General features: G+C 37.5%; 2 protein-coding genes across 2 annotated transcripts in view; one reads left to right on the forward strand and one right to left on the reverse strand.

The window, feature by feature from the left end:
* LOC311287724 (Fc receptor-like protein 5) overlaps positions 1-26,252 on the forward strand; it is a 211,413-nt gene that overhangs the window by 82,237 nt on the left and 102,924 nt on the right. The gene's annotated exons all lie outside the window — the stretch shown is intronic.
* LOC311288338 (histone H2B-like) lies at positions 24,658-25,056 on the reverse strand (the record flags this gene model as incomplete). Its single annotated transcript, XM_084405678.1, has 1 exon — positions 24,658-25,056. The coding sequence occupies one exon, from the start codon at positions 25,054-25,056 to the stop codon at positions 24,658-24,660; it is 399 nt and encodes a 132-aa protein (XP_084261804.1).

A 26,252-nucleotide genomic window follows, 5' to 3' on the forward strand; every position in this document is an offset into this window, starting at 1 on the left:
TATTTTCAATTTGCAAATGACATGTGCTCAATTCTACCTCATCCTCTTTACTGGGATTTCCCTTCTGCATTAACACTCTTAATCTAGGAATGAGTTCTAATTCTTTAATGTTCTTTTCTCTTTTAATTTGCTTACTTCTATTAACAGCAAGGACTCTAACTCTATATTTAAAAAACTCCCAGCTAGAGCCAGGGTCGCTTTCAGTACTACTAAACATAGAATTAGCCAGCTGAATTACACTATCATTAAAATTGGCGTCTTCCAAAAGACAACTGTTAAATTTCCAGTAACCCCTTGTTCTATTTAACTTACTATTTTGTGCAAGATTCAAAGAAATTAACATGTGATCAGTAAACGGGGCAAACTGATGATTAACAGTATGGACATCTTTCAAAATAGCATAAGAAATGAGAAAAAGATCTATTCTAGCTTTAAGTGAACCAGATTTGTTGGACCAAGTAAAGCCTCTACAACCATTGTTAAAGAAACGCCAAGCATCTAGCACTGAAAGATTTTCACACAACCATAAAATAATATTATCATGTAAATTAGAGGTAGTTCTTATAGGAAATCTATCTTGTGCATTGTCAGGGGTTTCATTAAAGGGATAGTTCACCCAAAAATGAAAATTCTGTCAGTAATTACTCACCCTCATGTTGTTCCAACCCCGTAAGACCTTCGTTCATCTTCGGAACACAAATTAAGATATTTTTGATGAAATCTGAGCCTTGTCTCACTCCTCCATAGGCTGCTGGGTGGCCCAAACTTGCTGGCCCAGAAAAGTTATTAAAGAGATCGTTAATATAGTCCAAGTGACTCCAGTGGCTCAATCTTAAGTATATCAAGCGACGAGAATACTTTTTGTGCGCAAAAACAAACAAAAATAATGACTTTATTCCACTATTCATTTCCTTCTCTCTGGGCCTCGTAGTGTTTTTGCGCTGCGCGTCTGTGTTGCACGTCATCACGATTCACACACATGACCAGCGTCGGCCAATAGTGAGCCTACGTGGTGACGTGTAACACAGACACGCTGCGCAAAAGCACTACGCGAACCAACTAGAGGTCGAGAGAGAAGGAAATGAATAGTGGAATAAAGTCGTTATTTTTGTTTGTTTTTACGCACAAAAAGTATTCTCGTCGCTTGATATACTTAAGATTGAGCCACTGTAGCCACTTGGACTATATTAACGATCTCTTTAATAACTTTTCTGGGCCAGCAAGTTTGGGCCACCCAGCAGCCTATGGAGGAGTGAGACAAGGCTCAGATTTCATCAAAAATATCTTAATTTGTGTTCCGAAGATGAACGAAGGTCTTACGGGGTTGGAACAACATGAGGGTGAGTAATTACTGACAGAATTTTCATTTTTGGGTGAACTATCCCTTTAAAATCTCCAGCTATAATCAAATAAGCATTTAGAAAACAACTTTGTATACTTATAAGCTTAGCTCCCAATTCTTTAAGCATAGATGCATTAGCATTTCTAGAGTTGTGCCCATAAACATTACACAAGATGAATATCACATTTTCGGTCTTGCATACTAGAATGATCCATCTACCCTCATCAGATGAAAAAGTTTCTAAAATATCTCCTCTAAATTTATGCATCAAAATTAGAGTACCAGCCGAACGATTGGATCCGTGACTCATAAAGATTGAATTACCCCACTGAGTTTTCCAAAAATTGTTGTCTGATTCACAAGAGTGACTTTCTTGAACAAAAACAAAATCAGCATTACTACGTTTACAATACAAAAACAAAGCTTTCCTTTTCGAATGATCTCTTAAACCTCTAACATTAAGAGAGGCTAAATTAAAAGAAGAAAACTCAAAAGAATGCATGAACACAGATTACAACAAATGCAGTGCAACAAGACCAGCTAAACAGCTGGTTAACACAACAAGATCCTACTTTTGGCTAAAGAAGTTGACTTCTTTTCCTTAAAAAGGGTAGGTGGTGATCGATCGGTAATGTCTTCTACATGGCACCAAAAGAACATTTAAGGTGCATTATTGAGATAGAGACATTAAATAAATGAAAAACGTTATAAAAAAAAATAAAAAATATATATATATAGTTCGATTTCCTTAAATGGCCGACTCAGAAGATCTGATTTCACGAAAAAAAACATTCAGTCTGAAGTATATTAGGCCACAATTTTCTGACCATCAATGAACGCAAAGGGCCCCGAAAAGGAAGCCTTCACCCTCCTCTCTTGCCTTTTTAACAAGCGGCCACAACTTTGCTCTCGCAGCAGCATCTGCAGGAATCAGAGCTTCCGAAATGCGTAGACGAGACTCTCTCAGGTATGGGTTATCCTTCGCAGCTTTCCAGGCGAGGTCTCGGAATGACCGTGTAGAAAATCTTATGATGATGTTTCGATGAGCGCCACCCTGGTTCCCGTCTCCCGACTCGGTGCATCACGTCAAGAGCGTCGTTAAGCTTACCAGCGATGTCAGGTGCCACATGTTCGAGAATGTTCTTAACAGCCGAACGTAGATCCTCGTTCTTGGTTTCAGGGACCCCGTGCACCTTTAAACACCAACGCCGACTATATCGCTCAAGTTGCTCAATCCGCAATTGGATCTCCTTGTCTGACGATTGAAGCTCTGTAATATCTCTGGCCATTTTGCACATTTTCTCCGAGTGCTCATTAACTTAAGAAGCAAGCTTCTGCACTACCACAGACAGGTTGTCAACGGCTTTTGTCGTAGCATCGGTCGATTTCTCAATGGAGATTAGCTTTTGGAAAGTAGCATCTTGTTTCGCAGACAGTGCTTGAATGGTAACGTCTTGTTTTGCAGACAGAGCTCGAATAGCATTCAAAATGTCGACGATATCTCCGCTTGTTTCAGACATCTTTTTCGATTTTTTAGAAGGAGGACTTTTTGCAGGAGACGCTGGAAAGGGTGTAGCTAAACATAAATTAAAATCCTGTTTCGTATCACTCGACACTGAAGGGTCAGAAAGCACAACGAACCTGTTGCTCAGACAAGCGTCAGAGACTAGCTCAACTTCGGCGCCAACCTCGACATCCATAGCTTTCGGAAAAACTCGTCTCCTTCTGCCCATTAAACAAATTTAAATGCAAAAAAGTTCACGCAGAAGACCACAAAATATAAATGAAGAATTAAAAAGACTGATCGATCACATTACTACCACACCCGCCAGAGCTCAACTTTACACGTCCACCAACCACGACGCCATCTTGGCCCCCCCACGATATTAACTCTTCTTAACTCAATGTTATAAACGTTACTACGTGACTTAGACATCAGAAGGCTCACACCAGTTAACTTATTATTTCCTACAGTGTTTTACAGCATAAACATTGTTATATCACTATAAATCTCACTCATCACGCTGGGCACATGTTAATGCACGGTAATTCTACAATATAGAAACACAAACACAACAAAGTGACAGTCACTTACTTTTCGTCATTAACTCAACACATGAATATTGGAAGGTGGATCACTCAGAAGGGACTAAAGAAGCTACACAACACAGGTACGTAGGCTAAACTATGCTGTTGAACTTGAACACGTTTCCGTACCCACTATAACCAACACACTAGCTACACACTTCCTCTACCTTAACCACAGAAGAAGAGTCTTAAAGCGGCAGGCACCCAGAAATGTCAGAGCCTTTTATACACTATGGTTAAATAAATGTTCAGTGATATCATCCAAAGATTTTTCACTATATTGTTGATATGACAACTAGTAAATACACTAAAGCCACATCCAGACCAAACCAGAGTTTCCCGATCCAATCTTTTTTCCATCGTTCAAAAAAAAAAATACCGTAAACACGACGTCCTCTAAAGAAATATTTTTATATTGCGTACGCACGAAACCACTGAAACCGACTCAAAACGCTGTAGTTCACATGCCAGACCAGTGTGTGGCGCTGTAATTCTGCCACAGAGATACACTAAAAACGGAGAAGATAATATATATACAATAATATATACAATAATAATAGGCTCAGTAGTTTCTTCTTTATTTTATTTATTTATTTATTTATTTTTACTAATAACTTTATTGAACAATATAAACAACCATAAATGGCCTGGTACAAAATATGAAATGTCTTAATCAGACAACAGACAAGCATCATAGCATAAGAAATAAAATATAAAGAAATAAAGAAATAAAATAAAGAAATAAAACAAAAATACATTCAAGTGAATAAATAAAGAAATAAGAGGCTCAGCAGCTTCTGCGACACGAACACACCGCAGTTGTTTTTCTCTTACGTGACGTAGCGGTGCTGACGCGTGGGGTGATGACATCATCATTTACAGAATACACGGATTTGCTGTACACACGAAAACGCAAGTGTGTCGGTTTCAGATTTATCCACTCTGGGACCCGGTTTAAAAAAATAGCGGTTTCAGGCTCCCAAAAGGCCGGATGCGTACGATTTACGTAGGCTATACAGCTGAACGCGTCTCCGTGTGTACGGGCTCCAAGTTTCATCATGCTGGCATGTGTGGAAAGTTTTAAACAGCAGATAGCTCTGCATTAGTTTGTGCCTCGCTCACCCCTATCCTCCAGACATGTTCAGTTCATTCATGAGCTGCTGCCCTTCAGATTATCCCCTTCCGGAACAAAAATATATGGAAATATACTGCTAAATATAATGCAATATATTACATAATACATGTCCTTATATGGGAAACTAGTGCTTATATTTTTCAATACACTGCAATATATGCATTGACCATATGGCGACATATTAATACCAGTAGCGGGTGGTGCATTTCACATCTAACCTTCAGTGGTGTCCCAGCTGAATTAATCCACCTCTTAATGCGCTTTTAATAGTGTAGCGCACTGACTCTGTAATTGTGAAATTGCTGTTTTATTTTGCACTGGCAGTTATAGGGTTAATGCGGTGAGTTCGGAGAAGGCCGGGTAGAGAAACAAGCGAGTGAGTTCGGCTGGTGCGTTTGTGTTCAGTTGTTCTGTCGTTCTTCAGACGTTACAATAGTATTAATGTTGAAAAAAAAAAAAAAAAAAAAGAAAGAAAGAAAAGAAAAGAAAAATTAAGAAGAAAATCATATTCAGCACGGAAAAAAACAGGGAGAAAAATAAGTCAAGTCAAGTCAAGATTTATTTATATAGCACCATTTATACAGATGAGCTGACCAATGTGCTTTACAAAGCAATAAAATATCACACAACAGACAGAACAATAAAAATTAAAAGACAAGTTACAAGTTATTAAAAGCAATTGAATAAAAGTGTGTTTTCAAGCGTGACTTGAAAACTGACAAATCAGATGCAGAACGAACATGATTAGGCAAGCTATTCCATAGTGTCGGGCCCGCAATGGCAAAGGCACGATAACCTCTGTGTTTTAACCTGTAACGTGGAATAGATAAAAGTTTCTGTGTACCTGACCTAAGATCTCTGGAAGGATTGTAGTGCTCTAGGAGCTCAGATAGATAGAGGGGAGCTAGATTATTTAGGCATTTATACACAAATAAAAGAATTTTAAAATCAACCCTAAAACGAACCGGCAACCAATGAAGGGATGCTAAGATCGGAGTAATATGTTCACGTTTGCGAATGCCTTTTAAAAGTCTCGCTGCTGCATTTTGGACTATTTGAAGACGTGTTAGAGTTGTTGAATTTATTCCATAGTATAAAGAATTACAGTAGTCCAGTCGAGATGACAGGAATGCATGTATCACCCATTCAAAAGCTTGGGGACATAGAAAAGGCTTAACTTTAGTCAGCATACGTAGATGGAAAAAACAAGAACTGACTACAGAATTCACTTGCTTATCCAGTTTCAAAAAACTATCTAATGAAACACCAAGGTTTTTCACACAGGTATTTACTGGCAAAGTAAGTGTATATGCTTCAGGGAGGTGGTTTAAACCACTTTTAGAAGGACCAAAGAGTATAAGTTCCGTTTTATTTTCATTTAATTTTAGGAAATTTGCAGACATCCACTTCTTTATTTCGTCTAGGCACGCCAACAGGTGCTCGAATGAATTTTTTCCTGCCCGTTTAATAGGGACATAAATCTGAATGTCATCTGCATAGCAGTGAAACGACACATCATATTTTTCTAATATGGATCCCAGAGGGAGCATATATAGAGAAAAGAGCGTAGGGGCCAGGATTGAGCCCTGAGGGACCCCCCATCGAAGGTGAGCAACAGAGGACATAGAGGAGCCAAAGCGGACAGAGAATCTTCGATCGGTTAAATATGAACTAAACCAATTTAATACTGTTCCTTTCAGCCCCACCTCATATTCGAGTCTCGACAAAAGAATATCATGGTCCACCATATCAAAGGCAGAGCTAAGATCTAAGAGCATTAAAATTATAGAATCTCCAGCATCTGTTGTCAGATAGATGTCATTAAAAACCTTCAGTAGTGCTGATTCGGTACTGTGGAGTGCTCGAAAGCCGGATTGAAACTTCTCATAAATAGAATGTAAATTTAAATAAGAATGTAGTTGATTTGATACAACTTTTTCTAGAATTTTTGAAATGAAAGGCAAATTAGAGATAGGCCTATAGTTATTCAGAACAGCAGGATCAAGATCTGGTTTCTTGATTGATGGAAGTACTAAGGCATTTTTGAGATCAGCTGGAAAGATCCCTAAACTAAGTGATTTATTAACAATGGTGAGTAAGCTTGGTCCTAATGTATCAAAAAGTTGTATTAAACTACGGGGTGGAATAATGTCTAATGAACAAATTGTAGGCCTAAGATGGGTAATAATTTCTTGTAGATGTGAAATAGAAATAGGATCAAACTCATGACAGACTGAGGAGCATGGAGGTAGCATAAACTGAGTGTTTTCAGTGTCATAATTGTTCTGACTTTCATCAGTACCTGGCCTTTGATTTTCGATCTTATTAGAAAAAAATCTAAGAAAATCATCACCATTTAGGTGGGAAGGTACCGGATATGCTTTAATAGGTGGATTTAAAGCAGAGTTTATAGTAGAAAAAAGTAACTTTGGTTTTTGTCTATATTTTTCAGTTATTTGTAATAAGCATTATACTCACCAAAACTACTGATTATTTTTACATATATTTTAGATACTAGTATCGATTAGGCCAGTGATTTTCAACCGGTGGGCCGCGAGCCTCGGCGCGCCATCTGGTGGGCCGTGTAGGCAGTGGTAGACTACCCCCAAAATAATTTTTATATTGACAAATCTGGTTATTTTCTAATTATCTGATTGTTCTTATGTATTTATATGATCCAAAACACTCAAGTTAAGTTAAGATGCATTATCTAAAAGCTCATTTATGTTTAAATATCGCAACACCAATCAAGTCACAATGTCAGATTGACCGTTTGTTCGATCAGATGCAGTAACATTACTTTACTGTAATATGGATCGTGTTCTGAAAAGCAGATGTGGGAGTGCAAGCAAAAGCTTCGAAGTGTGTGGTGAGAAAATACGACACTGAATAGGCTACATTAGGCTTTATAAGGGCAGGAACTGATTACAAAAGTTTATGGTTTATCAGTTTATGGCCAGAAATATTTTAATTTTATATGCGTTAAATACACGTGAAATATGCGTTAAATACTAAGCAGAAAATAGTAAGCAGAACAAAAGCTCACGTTGTTTTCCAAAGACAGATATTGATAACAATGGTCTGTATCTTAAACCTGCAATGATCGCTTTCCTCCACTGTAACTGATTTCCCCACACAAATGTTAATGCTTTGATGTTAAAGCTAGAATGTCCACTAATGTGTTTATTTACAAAAAGGCATGAGTGGAGAAAAACAAGGCAATTTTATTTTTATCAAAATTTTCATAAAACTGCAATTTAAATATATTATTTCTATAGGCTATAAAAAAATAAATAAAAAAAGACAAAAAAAGGACAAAATAAATAGGCTGAATAAGCTGATCTATAGCTTGTTAAATGGAGGTAGCCTCGCCTTTGAACGGTACACCCCCGTAAGCTCACAGAAATGGTTAGACCCAAGTCTTTAGCAGCCAATGACACTGACCCGTTCAAACTGATTTTTACTGTGTATTTCACACGGGTTTTTTTTTTTAATACGTGTTAAATACGCGTTGTAGACGTGTTAAAATTCACATGTTTTTGGCCCTCTTGGCTTTCCATAGTCCGGTGTGAAATCCCCTTAAGCTGAAGGCGCAGTGTGTTGAATGTGGAGAAATTTTGTCAAATGAGGCGCTAAAACCATCAAAGCTGCAGAGACATGAACTCAAAACACCCGGGCTGTGTTGGGAAGCCAAAATAATATTGTTTTAAACATGTTAATATCGCTAATTATATTTGATAAATTATACTTATAATATGATGATTCATTATCAAAGTTGGAAACAGTTCCTAACCTGTGATACTTTTTTAGGATACTTTGATGAATAAAAAGTAAAAAAATATATTATATTATATATATATATATATATTTAAAAAAATAGAAATCTTCTGTAACAACAATATACACTACTGGTCAGTAATTTGGGGTCAGTCTCTTTTTTTTTTAAATAAATCAATACTTTTATTCAGCAAGGATGTGTTAAATTGATAAAAAGTGATAGTATAGAAGATTTATATTATTCGAATTATTTTTTTTTTTTTATAAATGCAGTTCTTTTTAACCTTTTATTCATCAAATATATTAGGCAGCAGAACTGTTTCCAACACTCATAATAAATCAGAATATTAGAATGATTTCTAAAGGATCATGTGATAGACTGGATGTCTCATGTGACACTGAAGACTGGAGTAATGATGCTGAAAATTCAGCTTTGCATCACAGGAATAAATTATTTTTTAAAGTATATTCAAATAGAAAACTATTATTTTAAGTTGTAATAATATTTCACAATATTACTGTTTTTTTTTTGTTGTATTTTTGTATTTTTGATCAAATAAACACAGCCTTGATGAGCATTAGAGACTTCTTTCAAAAATATAAAAATTCCAAACTTTTGACCTGTACTGTATACGCTCATAATGATGATTGACAGGACTGAATGTTTAGGCTCCTCCGTTTTGGAACTTCATTTATTGTGATGTTACATGAACCTGCTCTTAAATACCACATATAAACAAAGCAAAATGTGACTGGTCACTTTTCACATTCATCAGACAGTTTCTTACCATATAAATTGGCAGATTAAACTGCAAAATGGACGTGTTTATGCCAGTGGTTAAAAATCTGATACACAACCAACAAACTCTCATGACAATTTGTAACTATTTAAAATTTTGTCAAATTGGTGACTAATGTGTATGAATTTGTACATATTTGTGTTTAAAGGTGGACCTTGACACTTATTAACAGCATCCAAAAGCCACATAGAGGCTATAGAGGAATAATCCTTTGCGACTCGTTTACAGTCGGTCGTCATTTCCATCAAAAAGACTGATGAACTTTGCTTGCTTTTGATTTTATTTTGATAAGCTATATACAGCTTGATACGGCATTCAAACCGATGCAATACGGTCAACAGAAAGTTTGCTCCCGCTACTCGCCTCTTCCAACACTCTCAAACAATCCACCATAAAGACAGCAGAAGTGATCCGCTGTGCCCATGTGACACTGAATAACCAATAAGAAATAACAAAGAATGAACGCTCCTAATGCTTACTTTTTTCAACAACAACAGTTTAAACAAAACAATCGGTTACTCATAAAATAGTTGCGTTTTCTCATGAGATTTGGTAAAACTACACGACACTAGCATACGAAAGCTTGAGAGGTATAAAGTACAATTCATAATATCAGTATTTTTATGATTTTTTTTGCTGTATTCTTATTATTTACAGTATTAAACACACATCTCTTGTGTTTGTAGACGGTGAGGTGATTCTGGAGAGTTCTGTTGATCCTGTGATTGAGGGAGAGACTCTGACTCTACACTGTTTACATCGACCTACAAACTCCCCGATCCTCAGCGCTGATTTCTATAAAGACGGATCACTGATCCAGAATCAGATGACAGGAGAGATGAGCATCACTAATGTCTCAAAGTCACATGAGGGTTTCTACTACTGTAAAACAGAGAGAGGACAGTCACTCCACAGCTGGATCTCAGTCACTGGAGTCTTGAACGGTGAGATGATTTAATGAGAAACGCCACACCATTATTAATACTATTATATATTATAGTCTCTGGCTCATATTTCTGCTGGAGCAAAATCAGTTATTGACATCTGTGTTTATTGTTTCACATAAATGAAAGCTTAACCATCAAATCACATGCAAAATATACTTGTCATGTACTGGTCGGAGACACGAAGGTTGAGGATCCAAACACAGTATTTATTAGTGATGTTACGTTCTGTGCCGAGGCTTCGGAGTGTGTGTCGAGAAATCCCGGAAGCTTTCAGTGAAGCTCGTATCGAGGCTTGTATCGCAATATTTTGACAGATATATAAACCCATGGTTTAGACCCAGCCACTTTCATAATAGCAATATTACCCCTTCTGCGTATTATGGCCAAATAATTGATTCACACACATTCGGAAGCCCCTTTTTTATTCAAGCCAATACATTTATAGAAACAAGGATCTAAGCCACCTTTTCTTTCTTCTATTAGGAGTTGAAGTGTCTTACGCGTCAAAAACACACGGCCAGTCCGTTAAAGTGTTGCACATTTATTTTCACAAACATAAAAAGGCAAAAACATGAAACATCTTTGAAATTCTTTCGGCCAATTCTTCCAAACAGCGCTCAAGTATGTAATGTCTCCAATTCCTGTGGAATCTTACATGTTTTAAATCCGTATAATATCTTCCTCAGATTACGATTTAGACAATTTCCTCATATTTGACAGCCAGACGGTGAGATAACTGCTTCTCCTTCTTCTCTTCAATCCCTTTATCTAAAACAGCATATACTTGTATGAACATATGAGGAGGAGTGGCTTTAAAGCTAACTTCAAGTAAATTATACAAGGACAACTTTGAGTAAATGCAGTACAGGATAACTGCAAGTAAATTCTTGAATAATACAGCACTACACATAAAACAGAAATAAGATGAGAATAATAATACAAATTGAAAGCATATTAAATTGGCTCTTACAACATGTATTACACAGTTATGTAACACATTCATTAGGCTATATACCATCATAAAATACACATTGCATTCATATAAATAGATTAGTATGTGTGGGATTTATTTATTTATTTATTTATTTTTTCTCCACTGTTATTTCTAAGCCTTAACTGGCACAAAATACAGTGTATCACAGACAGGGCAGGACTTAGGCTGAGGCTGACAAACTCACATACAAATGACCTCAGAACATCATTATGGAGTAGCACAAAATACACACTTTAAATATGCTTGAATTTTAATAGATTTCTGTAGTGGCTGGGCCGGATCAGCACCGAATGTGAAAAGTGGCTTTAGATGGAGCAAAAACAGCAATGAGACATAATGGCAATGAGACGGGAGGGAGCGCTCAAAACTCTTCAGATCGCATTATTTAGTGGAACATTAATAGAAACTGTCATCCTCTGAAAAGAAAATGAGGCGTGAACATGAGAATGTATCAATATCTTTCTAAATGTGCGCTCTTTTGGGCTGGAGCTGTTTAAAGTAGCCACAAGATCACAAATTAATCAGAGCAAACGTGATTCAATAAGTGTATCCTCCTTATATGTAAAATTATTAAAAATACCAGTTTATGCAGTTTGATTATGGCCTCTTAGATCACAGTCAGAAACTATTAGCCCCGGCTGGCCCGTTTATATTAAAGTCCATAAACAGGCAAAGGTCATACACAAGCAAACAATAACCAAGATAAGGGCTGAGGCGAACAGAGAAATCCAACTGAACAAGCAGAGAATCAGGACATCCAGGATACAAACTTTTAGAAATGCAGTTAAGACACATGCAACACTTAGCGATGAATGACTGAATTGACCAGGCTTATAAAGGGTGACCTAACAAGGTTAATGAGACACAGCTGAAAACAATGAGTGCTGATGAGTTCGGGCAAAGGATTATGGGTAATGAAGTCCATGACAGAGTGGCACTGGTCTGGGATTGAGTGCCCTCTGGTGGCTATCAAGGGCACTTCAGCTGGTGATCGTGACAATACTGAGATTTAGTGAAATCAACACAGGTTATAAACAACATCCCACAACTTTTCATCAATTATTAATTAGTTTTGTTTTTTTCATTTATTTACTCACCCTCATGTATGACTTTCTTCTTCTGTGGATCATAAAACAAGTTACTTGGAAAAATGTATCTGTGTTTTTGTCCACACAATGAAACTGAAAAAAAATCCTTCAAAATATATTTTTTGTTCCACACAAGAAAGAAATTTAAACGGGTTTGAACAAAATGAGGGTCAGTAAATTTCAGCAGAATATGAATTTTTAAATGAACTATTCCTTGAACACAGAGCTCTGAAAGGGAAATGGTGGAGGAATAATATGAGACAGGAGGAAAAAATATTGCAACGCTTTTAAATTCACTTACAAAACTTTGTTGCTCAATAATGTTCTTGTGTTTCTGTTTTTCAGTGTCACGTTCAGGTCAGATTTCTGTCCTCAAAATCCTCAGTTTTCTTCTGGCAGCTTCTACGTATCTGCTAGCGACAGTCGTGCTGCTTTATAAATGTTACAGAGCGAGAGGTAACACTTCTGTCTGACACACACACACACACACACACACACACACACACACACACACACTCACTCACTCACTCACTCACACTCTCTCTCTCTCTCTCTCTCTCTCTCTCTCTCTATATATATATATTTTTTTTTAAACAGATAATGGTCATTCATGAAAGAGTGAAAAAAACTAAAAACATAAGACATGTCCGTGTAAATGTTGAAACTGTTTTTTGTGTGTATTTCACAGTTTCAACTGCTGAAGATCAGAGTCAGTTCACCGTAAGAGAGGAAGAAACTCCAACCTGATATTAATGAGCTGCAATAAACGAGCCTGACAAAATTCTTTTTTTTTTTTGAAAACGCAAACTTTTAAAAACGGGTTTCAAAGTGCAAGTTTTTGAAAACGAGACCCTTATCAGGTCCGTGTAAATACAAAAATGCCAATTTGTGAAAACAGTGACATCATGCACATGCGTAGGCTATTGCGTGTTTAGTCTATAGGCTTTTTTAAATGAAAGGTTCCTTACAACAGACTCAAGGATGATATATGTTTTCGAAGCCTTTGTGTTCAAAGGTTTTGACATTTTCTTAAAGGATGTAAAAGTGACTTTATATCAGAGGAGAACATTCTAAGATTGGGATTAATGAATCTTTATGGCTTTGTGAAGATTAAATTCATCCAGAGGACAAAGTAATGATACAGTATTATCAAGATTAACATCCTTAGAATAAAAAAAAAAAAAAACATGATAGATTCTGTAATTTGTGTCCATAGGCCTGTGCGCTCAGCTCGAGTGAACTATAGTAAAATAATGTGTTTACAAAGTCACATCACCAACTACTTTTTCTGTTTATTTATTTATTTGATTGGGACAGTGCATGTTAATGAACAAACATGTAATATATGCATGTAAACAAGCCGGATTGTAGCCAAAGGCTAATTTCCATCCGTAGTCCCACGGGCTCCTTGTCTGGCATGCGTAATACAGCGTTATTAGTCGTTTTTTACGGATCCGTGTGAATAGGGATCATTTTGATAACGTTGTCATCTGTACAAAGAAAAACGTTTCTGTTTTTAGCACATCTGTTTTTAGTACCCTTGTTCTCCAGAGTGCAGTGGAAATCCTCCAGTAGGTGGTGGAAAATCACTGTCATTGAGTGAGTCGTTGAACCTCATTCAAATTAGGGCTGCACGATTAATCGCGATTATGAAATCGCAAAAGCTGCGATTATTTTTTTTAATGCGCAGCTTGTCATTGATGTACGGCTCTGCAAACACTGTGAGTTTGAGTCACTTATAACGTTTATTTGAAAAAGCAACACGTGTCAAACATCTTTCCAAATACGAGAAGCATTTATGAACCTCTTGTCCAACAAAAGACAACATTTAATAACATGCTTTTACTCCAAACTCACTTCATAACGACAGTTGAGCTCATCCTTCTCATCCGATCAGCCGTTCTGCACTGACAATCTGCGCATAAAATAATCGCAGCCTTTGCCAAATCAGGTGCGGTTTCAAGTGATTAATCGTGCAGCCCTAATTAAAATCATTCTTTTAGAAATTATTTCATTACGTGTTGCTCAGACGAGCAACTGTTCTCATGTGGCTTTGTTTAAAACTATTTTCATTTAGCAAAAAAAAAAAAGCAAACAAAAAAGACAAAGTGTCTATAATGTAAGTAACATATTATTTACTTGTTTATTAAACCGTTCTATAACAATATCACACTTGAAATATGCTTTTCCAAGAAAAACAGCACTTTTGCTCTTTACTCTTATTGCTTGCCTATTTCACAAATTAAAATCAGAAACTCAAATAAAGTAATATAAAACTCATATAAAAATCAGGAACTCATCATTGGACATTCCCAATTTTTTTTGATTTTTGTGTTTATAAACCCGTGAAAACTATTTTTGTCATACACTGTAAAAAAAAAAAAAAAAGTTGTGTATGTTCTTCCAATAGCTTGACAATGATCTCATGTTGCTTGTTCTAGATCACTCGTCTCAGTAATTAGTAAACATGCTAGTTTTATTCTGTATAAACAAATGACTAAATAAATAAATGTGGATTTTAACTTATTTGGATTTGCTCTTTTGAACAATTGTTAGAACCCTGATCGAACTCAAATGCCTGTATATTTCTAGTAATCCTGAAGATCTTGAGTTTGTTCAGGTGTTTTTCATTATAGGGTTTGAGCTAAACTCTAGTGGATCTAGAGGGCCAGAATTTCCCTCTGGTTTATTTAATGTAACATCAATGCTCTTTAACACTAGAACTCCCAAGGCGGTCATTTTGACCGTTTTTAAATTTTACAATGTAATAACTTTGTTAAAATAAAATAAATGTGGCTGTAGGACTCTGACTTTTCCTAAATATGTGTATATTTTATTCTGACACTGTTATTTTATTAAAATCATAAAACACACAACAGTTCTGACTATTTCTACCTAGAACTACCATAACGGTCATTTTGACCGCACGCGTTATAGATATCATAAGTCCGCTATACATTGCAAGTTTCGCAGAGGTATTGCCATACTGAGGGACTTCATCATACGACTGGCGAGCGAACTTCACTCCGACAACATGGAATCAAAAGCCATACAACTGGAGGAACTGCAAACAAAATAAAACCAAGGAGATGTATCAAATGTCACAACGTGTGTGGGAGCTGCACGCGAAAGGCGGTGTTTACCGGTGTGGAATGTGCGCGTAAGCGTCAATGATGCGGTATGTTTGCACCGTTCAAATGGGCAGTTAACATGATTTTGTTCGTTAATATTTTTTGTTCACTGAAACTAATCGTTCTGTCGCAGTTCGTTTTCTTGTTTAGCTAATGTTCACGTTTTTTTCTTAGCCTTTTTGTGTGTGTACATTTTCACATTCATTTGAATTAAAATTGTGTGTCCTGTTTATCATCTATCATTGTAGATCCATTTATTTTTAGATTTTGTATTGATTATTGAACTTATTTACAAACAGGGCATGAAGCTTTGACGTTTCCTAACTTTTGTACGTGTCTATTCACGTGGTGAGTGCGGTGAAAAAAAATATTATTTTGATGCAAAATGTTCCTCAAATAGAGGCAGCACCTGACAGGGCAATCTTTCTTTTGTGCTTGTTTTAAGGGCTATGACGACAGGAATTAAAAGCTTCATTGGAAAAGAGAAAGGTTAACATGTACAATAGATATTACATGACGAAAATGACCTTCAGTACGGCCATATGAACGTCAAAGTACGAACGGTCAGAATGACCGCTATGGTCGTTCTAGTAGTTATGGAATTCCGGTAGTTCTAGTGTTAAATAGTTGGTTCACCCAAAAATGAAAAAAATGAAATCACCTTCATGTCGTTCCAGAACCCGTCGATCATTGAACCTGGAAGCGCTGCACTGTGTTTAGAGACGCTATTCTCGTCGCTTCATAACATTAAGGTTAAACCACTGGAGTCACATGGACTATTTTAACGATGTCTTTACTACCTTTCTGGGCCTTGAAAGTGGTCGTTGTATTGCTGTCTATGTGGGGTCAGAAAGCTCTCAGATTTGAGATTTGAGGCCAGCAGCCGTATCACCCTGTAGCCCAAGACTGGTTTCCCACTGAAGCTCAGCAGGGTTGAGTCTGGTCAGTTCCTGGAAGGGAGACTCCTGGGTAAACCAGGGTTCTGCTGGAGAAGTGTTAGTGAGACCAGTAGGGGGCGCTGCTCATCCTGGGGTCTATATGGGTCTCTGATGCCCCAGTGTAGTGTTGGGGACACTATACTGTCAAAGAGCAATGAGACGTTAAACCGATGTCCTGACTCTCTGTGGTCAATTAAAATCCCATAGCACTTCTCGTAAAGAGTAAGGGTTTAACCCCGGTGTCCTGGGCCCAGTTTTTCAAAAGTAATCCAGTCGGATTTCGGATCACGGATTGGATCAAATCTTGGAAATGGGTTTTTCAAAAGCAAAAGAGGGATTCTGAACTAAGATCAGATCATGTAATCTGATCTTAAATTTGATCTGGATCAAACCTGCCCTTTGGGTTTTTCAGAACTTTGAACTCGGTTTGGGATCTATTTGATCCAAAAAAAACAGGATTATCCTGATCCCATCAGAAGGGTGGATTTAGTTGTGATTTTTCGAGCCAAATAAAACCAGAGAGGTTTTTTTTTTTAAGTGAATGATCACAAAATCAATGTTTACTGATGATATATACATTTCTTCATATTTGAAGCATATAAGCATGTCACATCTAATGAGATATGGTAAAACAACAAAATCTGCAATTAAACATTATAACAAAATAAGGAAAGTAAAATGTTTATGTTTATTACAGTGTTTCTGTTTCTTAAAATTAAAATAAACAATGGTTATTTGTGGCCACCGGTATTTTGCCAACTGTTGTTCTTTGCTAAGCCAGTCTACACTGTTGGTTCCATTTAAGGCTCTAGTAAACAGGATTTGGTGATCCTGAAAAGTTCCTATCCGGATCAGATTGATCCAATCCGATGTTGCTTTGAAAAACTGGCTCAAAAGTAAGCTGGATTACGTGATCACGGATCGCAAAAAAAAGGATTACTAAATCCGGATCAATTTTATCCGGATTAAACCTTTTGAAAAACCGGGCCCTGGAGCCACAGTCCTTCCATTGGCCCTTATCAATCATGGGCTCCTAATAACCCCCATCCACTGAATCGGCTTTATCACTCTCTCTCCTCTCCAGCTGTAGCTGGTGTGTGTGTGTGTGTGTGTGTGTGTGTGTGTGTGTGTGTGTGTGTGTGTGTGTGTGTGTGTGTGTGTGTGTGTGTGTGTGTGTGTGGTGAGCGCACTGGTGCCGTTGTGCTGTGGCTGTATCCTCACTGGTGGTGGTTGAGGAGATTCCCCTGACTGGAATGTAAAGCGCTTTGGGTGTACAGTAGTATAAAAAGCGTTATATAAATGCCTCATTCATTTCATCAGAAAGATCTTCATTTGTGTTCTGTAGATGAACGAAGGTCTTACAGGTTTGTAACGACATGAAGGTGATTAATGACAGAAACTTAATTTGTGGCTGAACTAACCCTTTAAGGGAGAATATAGTGGCTCTTAAAAGAGTCTTTGGGTTCCCTGATCAGACAGCCGAGCTGCTAAACACATTTATGCTCGTGTGAGGGATGATATTTTACGTGGATACTGGAACAGGCCTTAAAGTTTGTATCAGCGATTTCATGCCCAAAAAAGGCCCAAACATAAATGATCACATTCATCTAATCTTTCCTAACGATCTTCCGCCCATAAGCAGGTCGTCAAAAAAAACGCGTCTCTGTAGGCAGCCTAGGCTCTGAGATCTGCACACAAAAACAACTGGTTTCACCAACACTCAAAACCAAAATAAATAGTGTTCCAACCAATCACCGACAGGGGGCGGGTGTTGTGAGGTTTTGCGCTCGTGTTCTCCGACTTAGCGTGCAGCCGTGCAGGAGCGCAAAACCTCACAACACCCGCCCCCCTGTCTGTGATTGGTTGGAACACTATTTATTTTGGTTTTGAGTGTTGGTGAAACCAGTTGTTTTTGTGTGCAGATCTCAGAGCCTAGGCCTATATATATATATCTGTTACTTTGAGCTATTCTGAATAGCCTAATGGTAAAATGTAAATATACTTGACTGTATTGATGCGGTTTTGACTGACATTTTTTGTAATAATACAGAAAACATTTTAAAAAATAGTCTTTAGTCTTTAATGCCATTATTTTTGGCATTTAAGAGAGTTTGTGAAATTCTGATAATTAATAATCAAAATATTCTCATTTCTCGTATGGAACATCACAGTCGAGACACAATGATTGCTTTGATTTTAGTTGTTCTCTTCCACAAACTGGAAGAAAAGTTGGAAGTAGACATTAAAAGAGCAGCATAATAAAAATGATTATAAAGTGAAATAGTTAAATGTTGTAATGGAAAATTTAGATTTTCATTGATTTACAGTATTGATTTTCATTTATTTTCAGTAAGACATTGAATTGACCCTTGCTGGACTGTACGTGGTCTGCCAACATATGACTAATGTGTGTGTGTTTTTAAACACTGGGAAACAGGTGAGACGTCAGGAGGAGGCAGATTGAAAAGGTCCAATTTAGAACTTGTGAGTTTGTAAGAATGAACTCAGCAGGATTAGATCACTAGCAGAGAAAACCTTCCCTTGTTTAGATAAGAGCCTGTGAGCAGGAAACCTTGAGACAAAGGTATAAAAGCTGCTCTGCCCTCCCTCCTGTGGTCGCACTTGTTTCACAGACTGTACTGGTGACTTCTGTGTGGCAGCTGGGCCTTCTTGCAAGAATAAATACTTTTCGAAAAGACGATTTGACTCAGAAATGTCTCTTACGGATGGTTGTTTAATGAATATTTTTTGCCACAACAATGTTTACCTGTGTTACTCAATATGATGTCCTCTTCATGACATACACACTATACGTGAAATGGATTTGACATTAAAGATTTATAAATAGGCTTCCGGTGACGTCATGGTTGGAACAACAGATGCTTATGAGAGGTTCGGGCTGTGTTACATGAATCAGTATAAATACAAAGATGGCATTGCTTCATTTAATTACCTACAACATAAAAGGAATAAACAACCCAATTAAAAGAAAAAAGATACTGGGACAGTTGAAGAAAATGCAGTGCTCTATAGCCTTACTTCAAGAAACTCACCTCACAGAAACAGAACACCAAAAATTAAAAAGAGATTGGGTGGATCAGGTTTACAGTAGCTCTTATGGGAAACGTAAAAAGAGAGGTGTAGCTATACTATTTAGTAGGTCTGTGTACTTTCATTGTGAAAAGGTTTTCAAGGATACAGAGGGTCGTTATGTTATGGTCATAGGAAGGATTGCTGGTTTTAAATTAACTCTTTTGAATGCCTATGCACCAAATGAAGATTGTCCAAAAATTTTCAAAAAGCTTGCACATTTGGTAGCAGATCATGGGGAAGGCTTTTTTTTTAATGGGTGGGGACTTGAATTGCGTACTGAATAATAGAATATATAAATTACCATCATCCTCAAAACCTCAAAGCAGAATGTCGAAAAGTCTAATGAATATGATGAAGGAATTAGGGTTGATAGATGCTTGCCGCCACCTTCATCCAAAAGAGAGAGACTTCACCTTTATGTCACAAGTGCATAGAAGCTACTCATTTTTTGGTGTCCAAAAAGGACACATACCGAGTTAAAAACTGTGTTATTGAGCCAATAACCACTTCAGATCATAGCCCAGTACGAATGACACTTGATTTGGGATTGGAGCCGTGTATGAAGTATTGGAGAATTAATGTTTCATTATTGACAGATGTTAATATAAGAGAAGAAATAAGGTCAGCAATAATGGAATATTCTGGCAATGGAATGGTCTCACCTACTGTTCTATGGGACGCAGGAAAAGCCACAGTAAGGGGGAAAATTATATCTATAGGATCAAAGTTAAAGAAAGACAGACTTAAAAAACAAGTAGAATTAGAAACTGAAATCAAGAGATTAGAAAATGAACATAAACAAAGTGGAAACCAAGAAGTATTTAATAAACTTAAAGAGAATAGAGCCAAGTTAGATGAGATTCTGACCTATAAGGCAGAGGGTGCCCTAGTAGAAAATACTATGAATTGGGAAACAAGGCTAGCAGGTTATTATCATTTCAACTACAGAAAGCACAAGCTAGTCGAACAATTCCTAAAATTAAACAACCTCATTCCAACGATGTCGAAACTAGCCCAAAAGCAGTAGCAAATACCTTTGCCAAATATTATGAACAATTGTATAAGGGTCAACATCAGGAATTGAAAGAAGAAAAATTAGCAATCTTTAAAAATCTTAAATTAGACAAGCTGACGGTGGATGAAGCCTCTGCGTTAGTAGAGCCAATTAGAGAAAAGGAGGTGAAAGAAACAATTATATAAAAAAAATATAACAAACCGCCAGGAATAGACGGGTTTGCAGGAGAATATTATAAAGTGTTTGTTGATGATCTCACTCCGGTATTATGTAAGTTATATAATAATTATGTGTTAAATTCAGGGAACCCTCCAGAGTCATGGTCTGAGGCGATCATCACAGTCCTGCATAAGGAAGGAAAAGATCCATTGCAGTGTTCTAGTTATCGTCCTATTAGCCTCCTGTGTGTGGATTATAAAATATTAACATCTATTTTAGCAACTAGAGTACAAAAATACATTAGGAAATTAGTAAAACCAGATCAGGCGGGGTTCATTTCAGGTCGCCAAGGGACAAATAATATAAGGAGAGCAGTAAACCTGCAGCCACTCATGGCAAAGGGTACTCAAACGTCAATGCTTCTCAGCTTAGATGCTGAGAAAGCATTTGATCGGGTAGATTGGCCATTTTTAGAACAAACATTAACTGAGATGGGCTTCAGTGAAACATTTACCTTTTGGTTTCGGCTGTTGTACAAGAACCCCAAATCAAAAATTAGAGTTAACGGACATTGCTCTGACTTTTGTGATATAGAGAGAGGCGTAAGACAGGGTGATTCTCTCTCACCCATTCTCTTTGCTCTCAGTATCGAGCCTCTAGCGGAGGCAATAAGACAGGATGTCCAGATTGAGGGGGTTGAGGATGGTAATAAAATTTCCCTTTTCGCTGACGATATCCTGCTCTTTATAAAACATCCCCTTACTTCAATACCTCGACTAATGCAATGCCTAAAAGATTATGGAGACATTTCTGGATACAAAATTAATCAAAATAAATCAGAGGCAATGATGATATCAGGAATATGGCCTAAACAACTAAACGAGATAGTGTCATTTCCTGGTCTAAACAAGGATTTAGGTACTTGGGGATTATTATCACACCTGAAACTACAAGACTTTTTGAGGCAAACTATAATAAGCTAATTAATCAAATAAGGAGTGATCTAGTTCATTGGGAAGTTCTTCCTTTATCTCTGAGTTGAGACCGTAAGGATAAACCTGCTCCCACGTTTCCTATTTCTATTCCAGTCGTTGCCCATATTCCAATTTCCACTTTTAATATGTTAAACAAATTAATTTCTCAATTTATATGGCAACACAAAAGACTCAGAATTAAACTTAAACCACTTCATCTGGCTAAAAATAAAGGAGATTTGGCTTTGCCAAATATAAAATTGTATTATTGGGCAGCTCAACTAGCAGCAACTTGTGACTTGGATCAGTGGAGATGAGGAAGCAAAGTGGACTCGAATAGAGCAAGGGGAAGTTAAGGGTGCACAACTGTCTGCCCTACCCTTTATGGATCTAAAACATGTCAATAAAATGAAGATTGAAAATGAATGGATAAAACATACAATAAAGGTATGGGCAGAAGTAAAGAAAATGCTTAAGGATGTTGGATCAATTTCTCGAGCTATGCCCATAGTGGGTAATGTAGATTTTCCACCTTCACTGTGTGACCATGGTTTAGGAGATGGGCAGTTAAAGGCCTCTTTATTTTTAATCAGCTCTTTGAAGAAACACACTTAAAGTCTTTCACACAACTTCAGGAACAATTCGATATTCCCTCAAGCGATTTTTATAGATATTTGCAAATAGGTATTACATTACAAACCATAAGGAAAAAGAAAGAATTGGCAAAATCCCAATTGGCATAGAACAATATTTTATCACAATTTCAGAAAAAACGCCTCCCTGTTGGTAAACATGTTTCTCATCTTTATAAAAGATTGTTAACAGACATGGTTGGAAACACTTACAATATTAAGGAAAAGTGGGAAATAGAAGCTAATACAGGAATAGAGGATGAGTTATGGGATAAACTCTGTTATAGGTGCCATAAGGGAATTAATAGTCAACAGTGGAAGGAATTTGACTGGAAAATTAAAATACGTTATTTTCATACTCCTCTGGTTTTTTCAAATTTTGTAAAAGACCCCTCTGCAGCTTTATGCTGGAGACAATGTGGTAAAACAGGTGACCATATATTTTGGGACTGTCCAGTAATCCTTGCGTATTGGAAAAATGTTAAAGAAGAGATGGAGAAAATTGTAAAAAGAGAAGTTCCCTCAAATGTACAGTTTTTCTTACTGGGTGTTTTATCAGTTGATGGTTTCAATGCTGACCAAAGATATATTTTACGTGTGTTACCACTAATTGGCAAAAAAAAACAAAAAAAAACATTGAAATCACCAACTATAACTGAATGGAAACAGATAGCCTACTAAAACAGATTGATATGATGGAAAAAAATTACTGCATCATTACAATTGAAAACTGACCTTTTTAATCAGAGATGGCACATGGTTAAAGAACATTTAAATCAATTAATTAAAACAAGTTTTTTTTTTTTTTTTATACATTATATATTTTATATCATTATATGGCTGTATATTATTGTATCATGTTTGTTGATATGTGAACATTCATATTAGGTGCAACAATATATATATATATATTTATATATATAATATGTATCATTATTATTATTATTTGTCTCTGTATTATTCTTATTTTATCACTCCTTTTGTTTTGTGCTGTAAAAAATAAAATAAAAATAAAAATTATAAATAAATAAAACCAGACAGAGAGCTTGAACATACTGTTTGACTCTCATATGGGTGTTACAATTCACCCACTATTCTATTCATTTAAATTACATTAAGGTTGACAAATCAAAATGTGTGAACAACTAGTGAAAAATCAATAGTGCAACAGACCTCTGATATACTATAGTAAAAAACACCTGAAACTGATTCAATCTGCATTTTATGAGGGAAGAGGAAGATGAACTATCTCAGTTACTACTGTAAACATCAGAGACAAGAAGCTGGATTGTCAAAAAAAAAAAAGGAAAAAAAAAAGAAAACATTCAAATATAAATGTTAATGATAATAATGTTTTTGCATTCACAACATTTGCTGAAGACAAAAGCCACCATGTTGTTAGAACATACGTTGTTCTGTCTATATAAAAAAAGCAACAAACAGATTTAAAAGATATCTAGATTTTTTTTTTTTTTTTTTAAGTACTTTATCTTACAGCAAAAACACAAAATTAAACCCTTGAAATAAGTCGATTTTATGTTATGACATGAATTTTAGTCTGGGAGCTTAAACCTTGTCTGCAAAACCAGCCATAAATGTCTTTTATCTTATGTTCTACAACATCTTCCTCTATAAGTAATTAAATCTACAATTCAAATGCTCTTAAAAGGAGAACATAAGAGAAAAAAAAAAAAAAAGGAAAAAACAACACTCTTTTAAGGACAATATGTGTGGCTCTTAAAAGAGCCTTTGTGTTGTGTGTTGAGCTGACTCCTCTACTTTGAGCTGGTGTATTTGGTCACAGCCAGGGTTCGAATTATGATTTCATCTTTGTGGGGGTCTCTTAAAAAAAAAAAAAAAAAAGTAGCCTATGAGCAGACTTATAGCTTAATAATGTAATATAAAAATGTGTAAATATAATACAAATTTAATAAAAAAAAAGCGTTGGTAACACAATTCAATTTAAATAGTACATTTGGTTTAATTTGTCGTTTGATGAGGTCTAAGATGTTGTGAGTTGTAGAATTTAACGACGAGTATAAACGTGTACTTAAGTGGTCCAGTGGTAGAACTTTTGCCAAGCGTGTCAGAGGTTCTGGGTTCGAATCCGTACTCATATATATATATTTTTTTCTTTTTATCAAATCCGATTATGTTTATCAGTGGTTGTATATCAGGCAGAGACAGACACATTTGTGTGCATTTTGTTTTGTAATTTCACTGGAACGAATAGGGAGTCTCCACAACGGATTGAAGCGAGTGAAGACTGCGCGCGAGCCACAAACAAACACAGTATCCGCGCCACTGATCGCAGCGGCAACGAGCACTTTGATCACTTGATTTAAGCATAAGGATGTAGTGTGATGACAATCTGAGATCCCGTGAGATCCATGTGTTTGGCATCTTGTCCTATCTTTTAAGTCACGCTACAGTAGTCCGAAGGAAAAAGTGCTTTATTTGTAATTGAAAATAATGGTGCTGATGATTTTTAGAGACCCCCACAGGTGTATGATTTTACTGCTTTCATGGGAGCTCATCCTCTCTCTATGGGAGCTCAGCTCCCACTGGCTCCCACGTAATTCGAACCCTGGTCACAGCCTTTGTGCCCTCAGACACGGCGTGTTTGGCCAGCTCTCCGGGCAGCAGCAGACGCACGGCGGTCTGGATCTCTCGAGATGTGATGGTGGAGCGCTTGTTGTAGTGAGCGAGACGAGACGCTTCACCGGCGATGCGCTCGAAGATGTCGTTGACGAAAGAGTTCATGATTCCCATCGCCTTGGAGGAGATCCCGGTGTCGGGATGAACCTGCTTCAGGACTTTGTACATGTAGATCGCGTAGCTCTCCTTCCTGGACTTTCTGCGCTTCTTTCCGCCCTTGCCGGCGGTTTTAGTGACGGCCTTCTTCGAGCCCTTCTTGGGTGCAGACTTCGCTGGTTCAGGCATGATGCTTCAATCAGATAAACTCAAAGTACAATAAAACGTACTCGGTTACCTAATGTAACCTCGGTTCTCTCTAGAAGAGGGAACGAGTATTGCGTAAGTTGCTTACGCTATGGGAAAGTTGTCTTCCTTTCGAGATCTGAAGCCAAAAATTATCCTTAATTTTGTATTCATTGTCAACGCAGTGCGGCAGAGGCTGTATCAGCGTGCTCATTGGCTGCCCGGCGGCAACTGCTTAAGCCTACCAGTGAGCCCTGTATGACGTCACACCCTATCAGGGCGCTTCGCGCCCTCCACACCCTTCTAACCGTCAAGGTGGGTGTGGCCAGTGTGTATATAAGCAGGGCTCATAGGCTAATATTCTGGTTTTCACAGTCTGAAGCGCAAAAGCTCGTGGCGCGACACGGCCAGTTACGCAATACTCGTTCCCTCTTCTAGAGAGAACCGAGGTTACATTAGGTAACCGAGTACGTTCTCTTACGAGAGGTTCTCTCGTATTGCGTAAGTTGCTTACGCTACGGGAACCCCTTGTCAACGCCGTGTGCGCCGAGCATCCAGTGCATGAGTCCCAGGGAGACCGGGGAAAACAGCATGCCGAACAGGTGGCCGGTAAAGAAACAGGCCAACACATGTACAAAGCACTTCACTTCATATGAAAACAGAGCGGCACAGCCGGTCCATATATATCAATGTGAATGATGCGGCCAGTAGCACGGGCCCGCATAGTACATAAGCACATATAGGGGAAGAATAGAGCGGTCTCACCGGTCTATGTGTGGAGAAGATAACCTCAGCGCAACCGAGTGTAGGACAGGCAGCCAGCAGAGCGGGCCAGCACCGGTACACAGGCGCTTGGTGGGGAACAAAGTGGCATAGCCGGTCTGTGTAGAAAAACTCTCTTCTCTTGGTGCCATACCAGAAATATTTGCCAGTACGAGAATGTGGTCTGCGCATGAGCGACTGGGCAGAACATACATGCCACTTATACTGACAACAGTTTAGCCTGCAAGGCGGGAACTTCCAGGTTATAAAACCTCACGAATGTTGATGGGGAGGCCCAACCTTATCGCCGCCATACAAATATCGTGGATAGAAATTCCGCTGGACCAGGCCCACGAAGAGGCCATGCCTCTAGTGGAGTGGGCTCTGATACCCAAAGGGCACTGCAGGTGTTTGGAGGCGTAAGCTGCTGCGATCGC

Source organism: Rutilus rutilus, assembly GCF_951802725.1.
Source record: "Rutilus rutilus genome assembly, chromosome: 3".
Taxonomy (NCBI): domain Eukaryota; kingdom Metazoa; phylum Chordata; class Actinopteri; order Cypriniformes; family Leuciscidae; genus Rutilus; species Rutilus rutilus.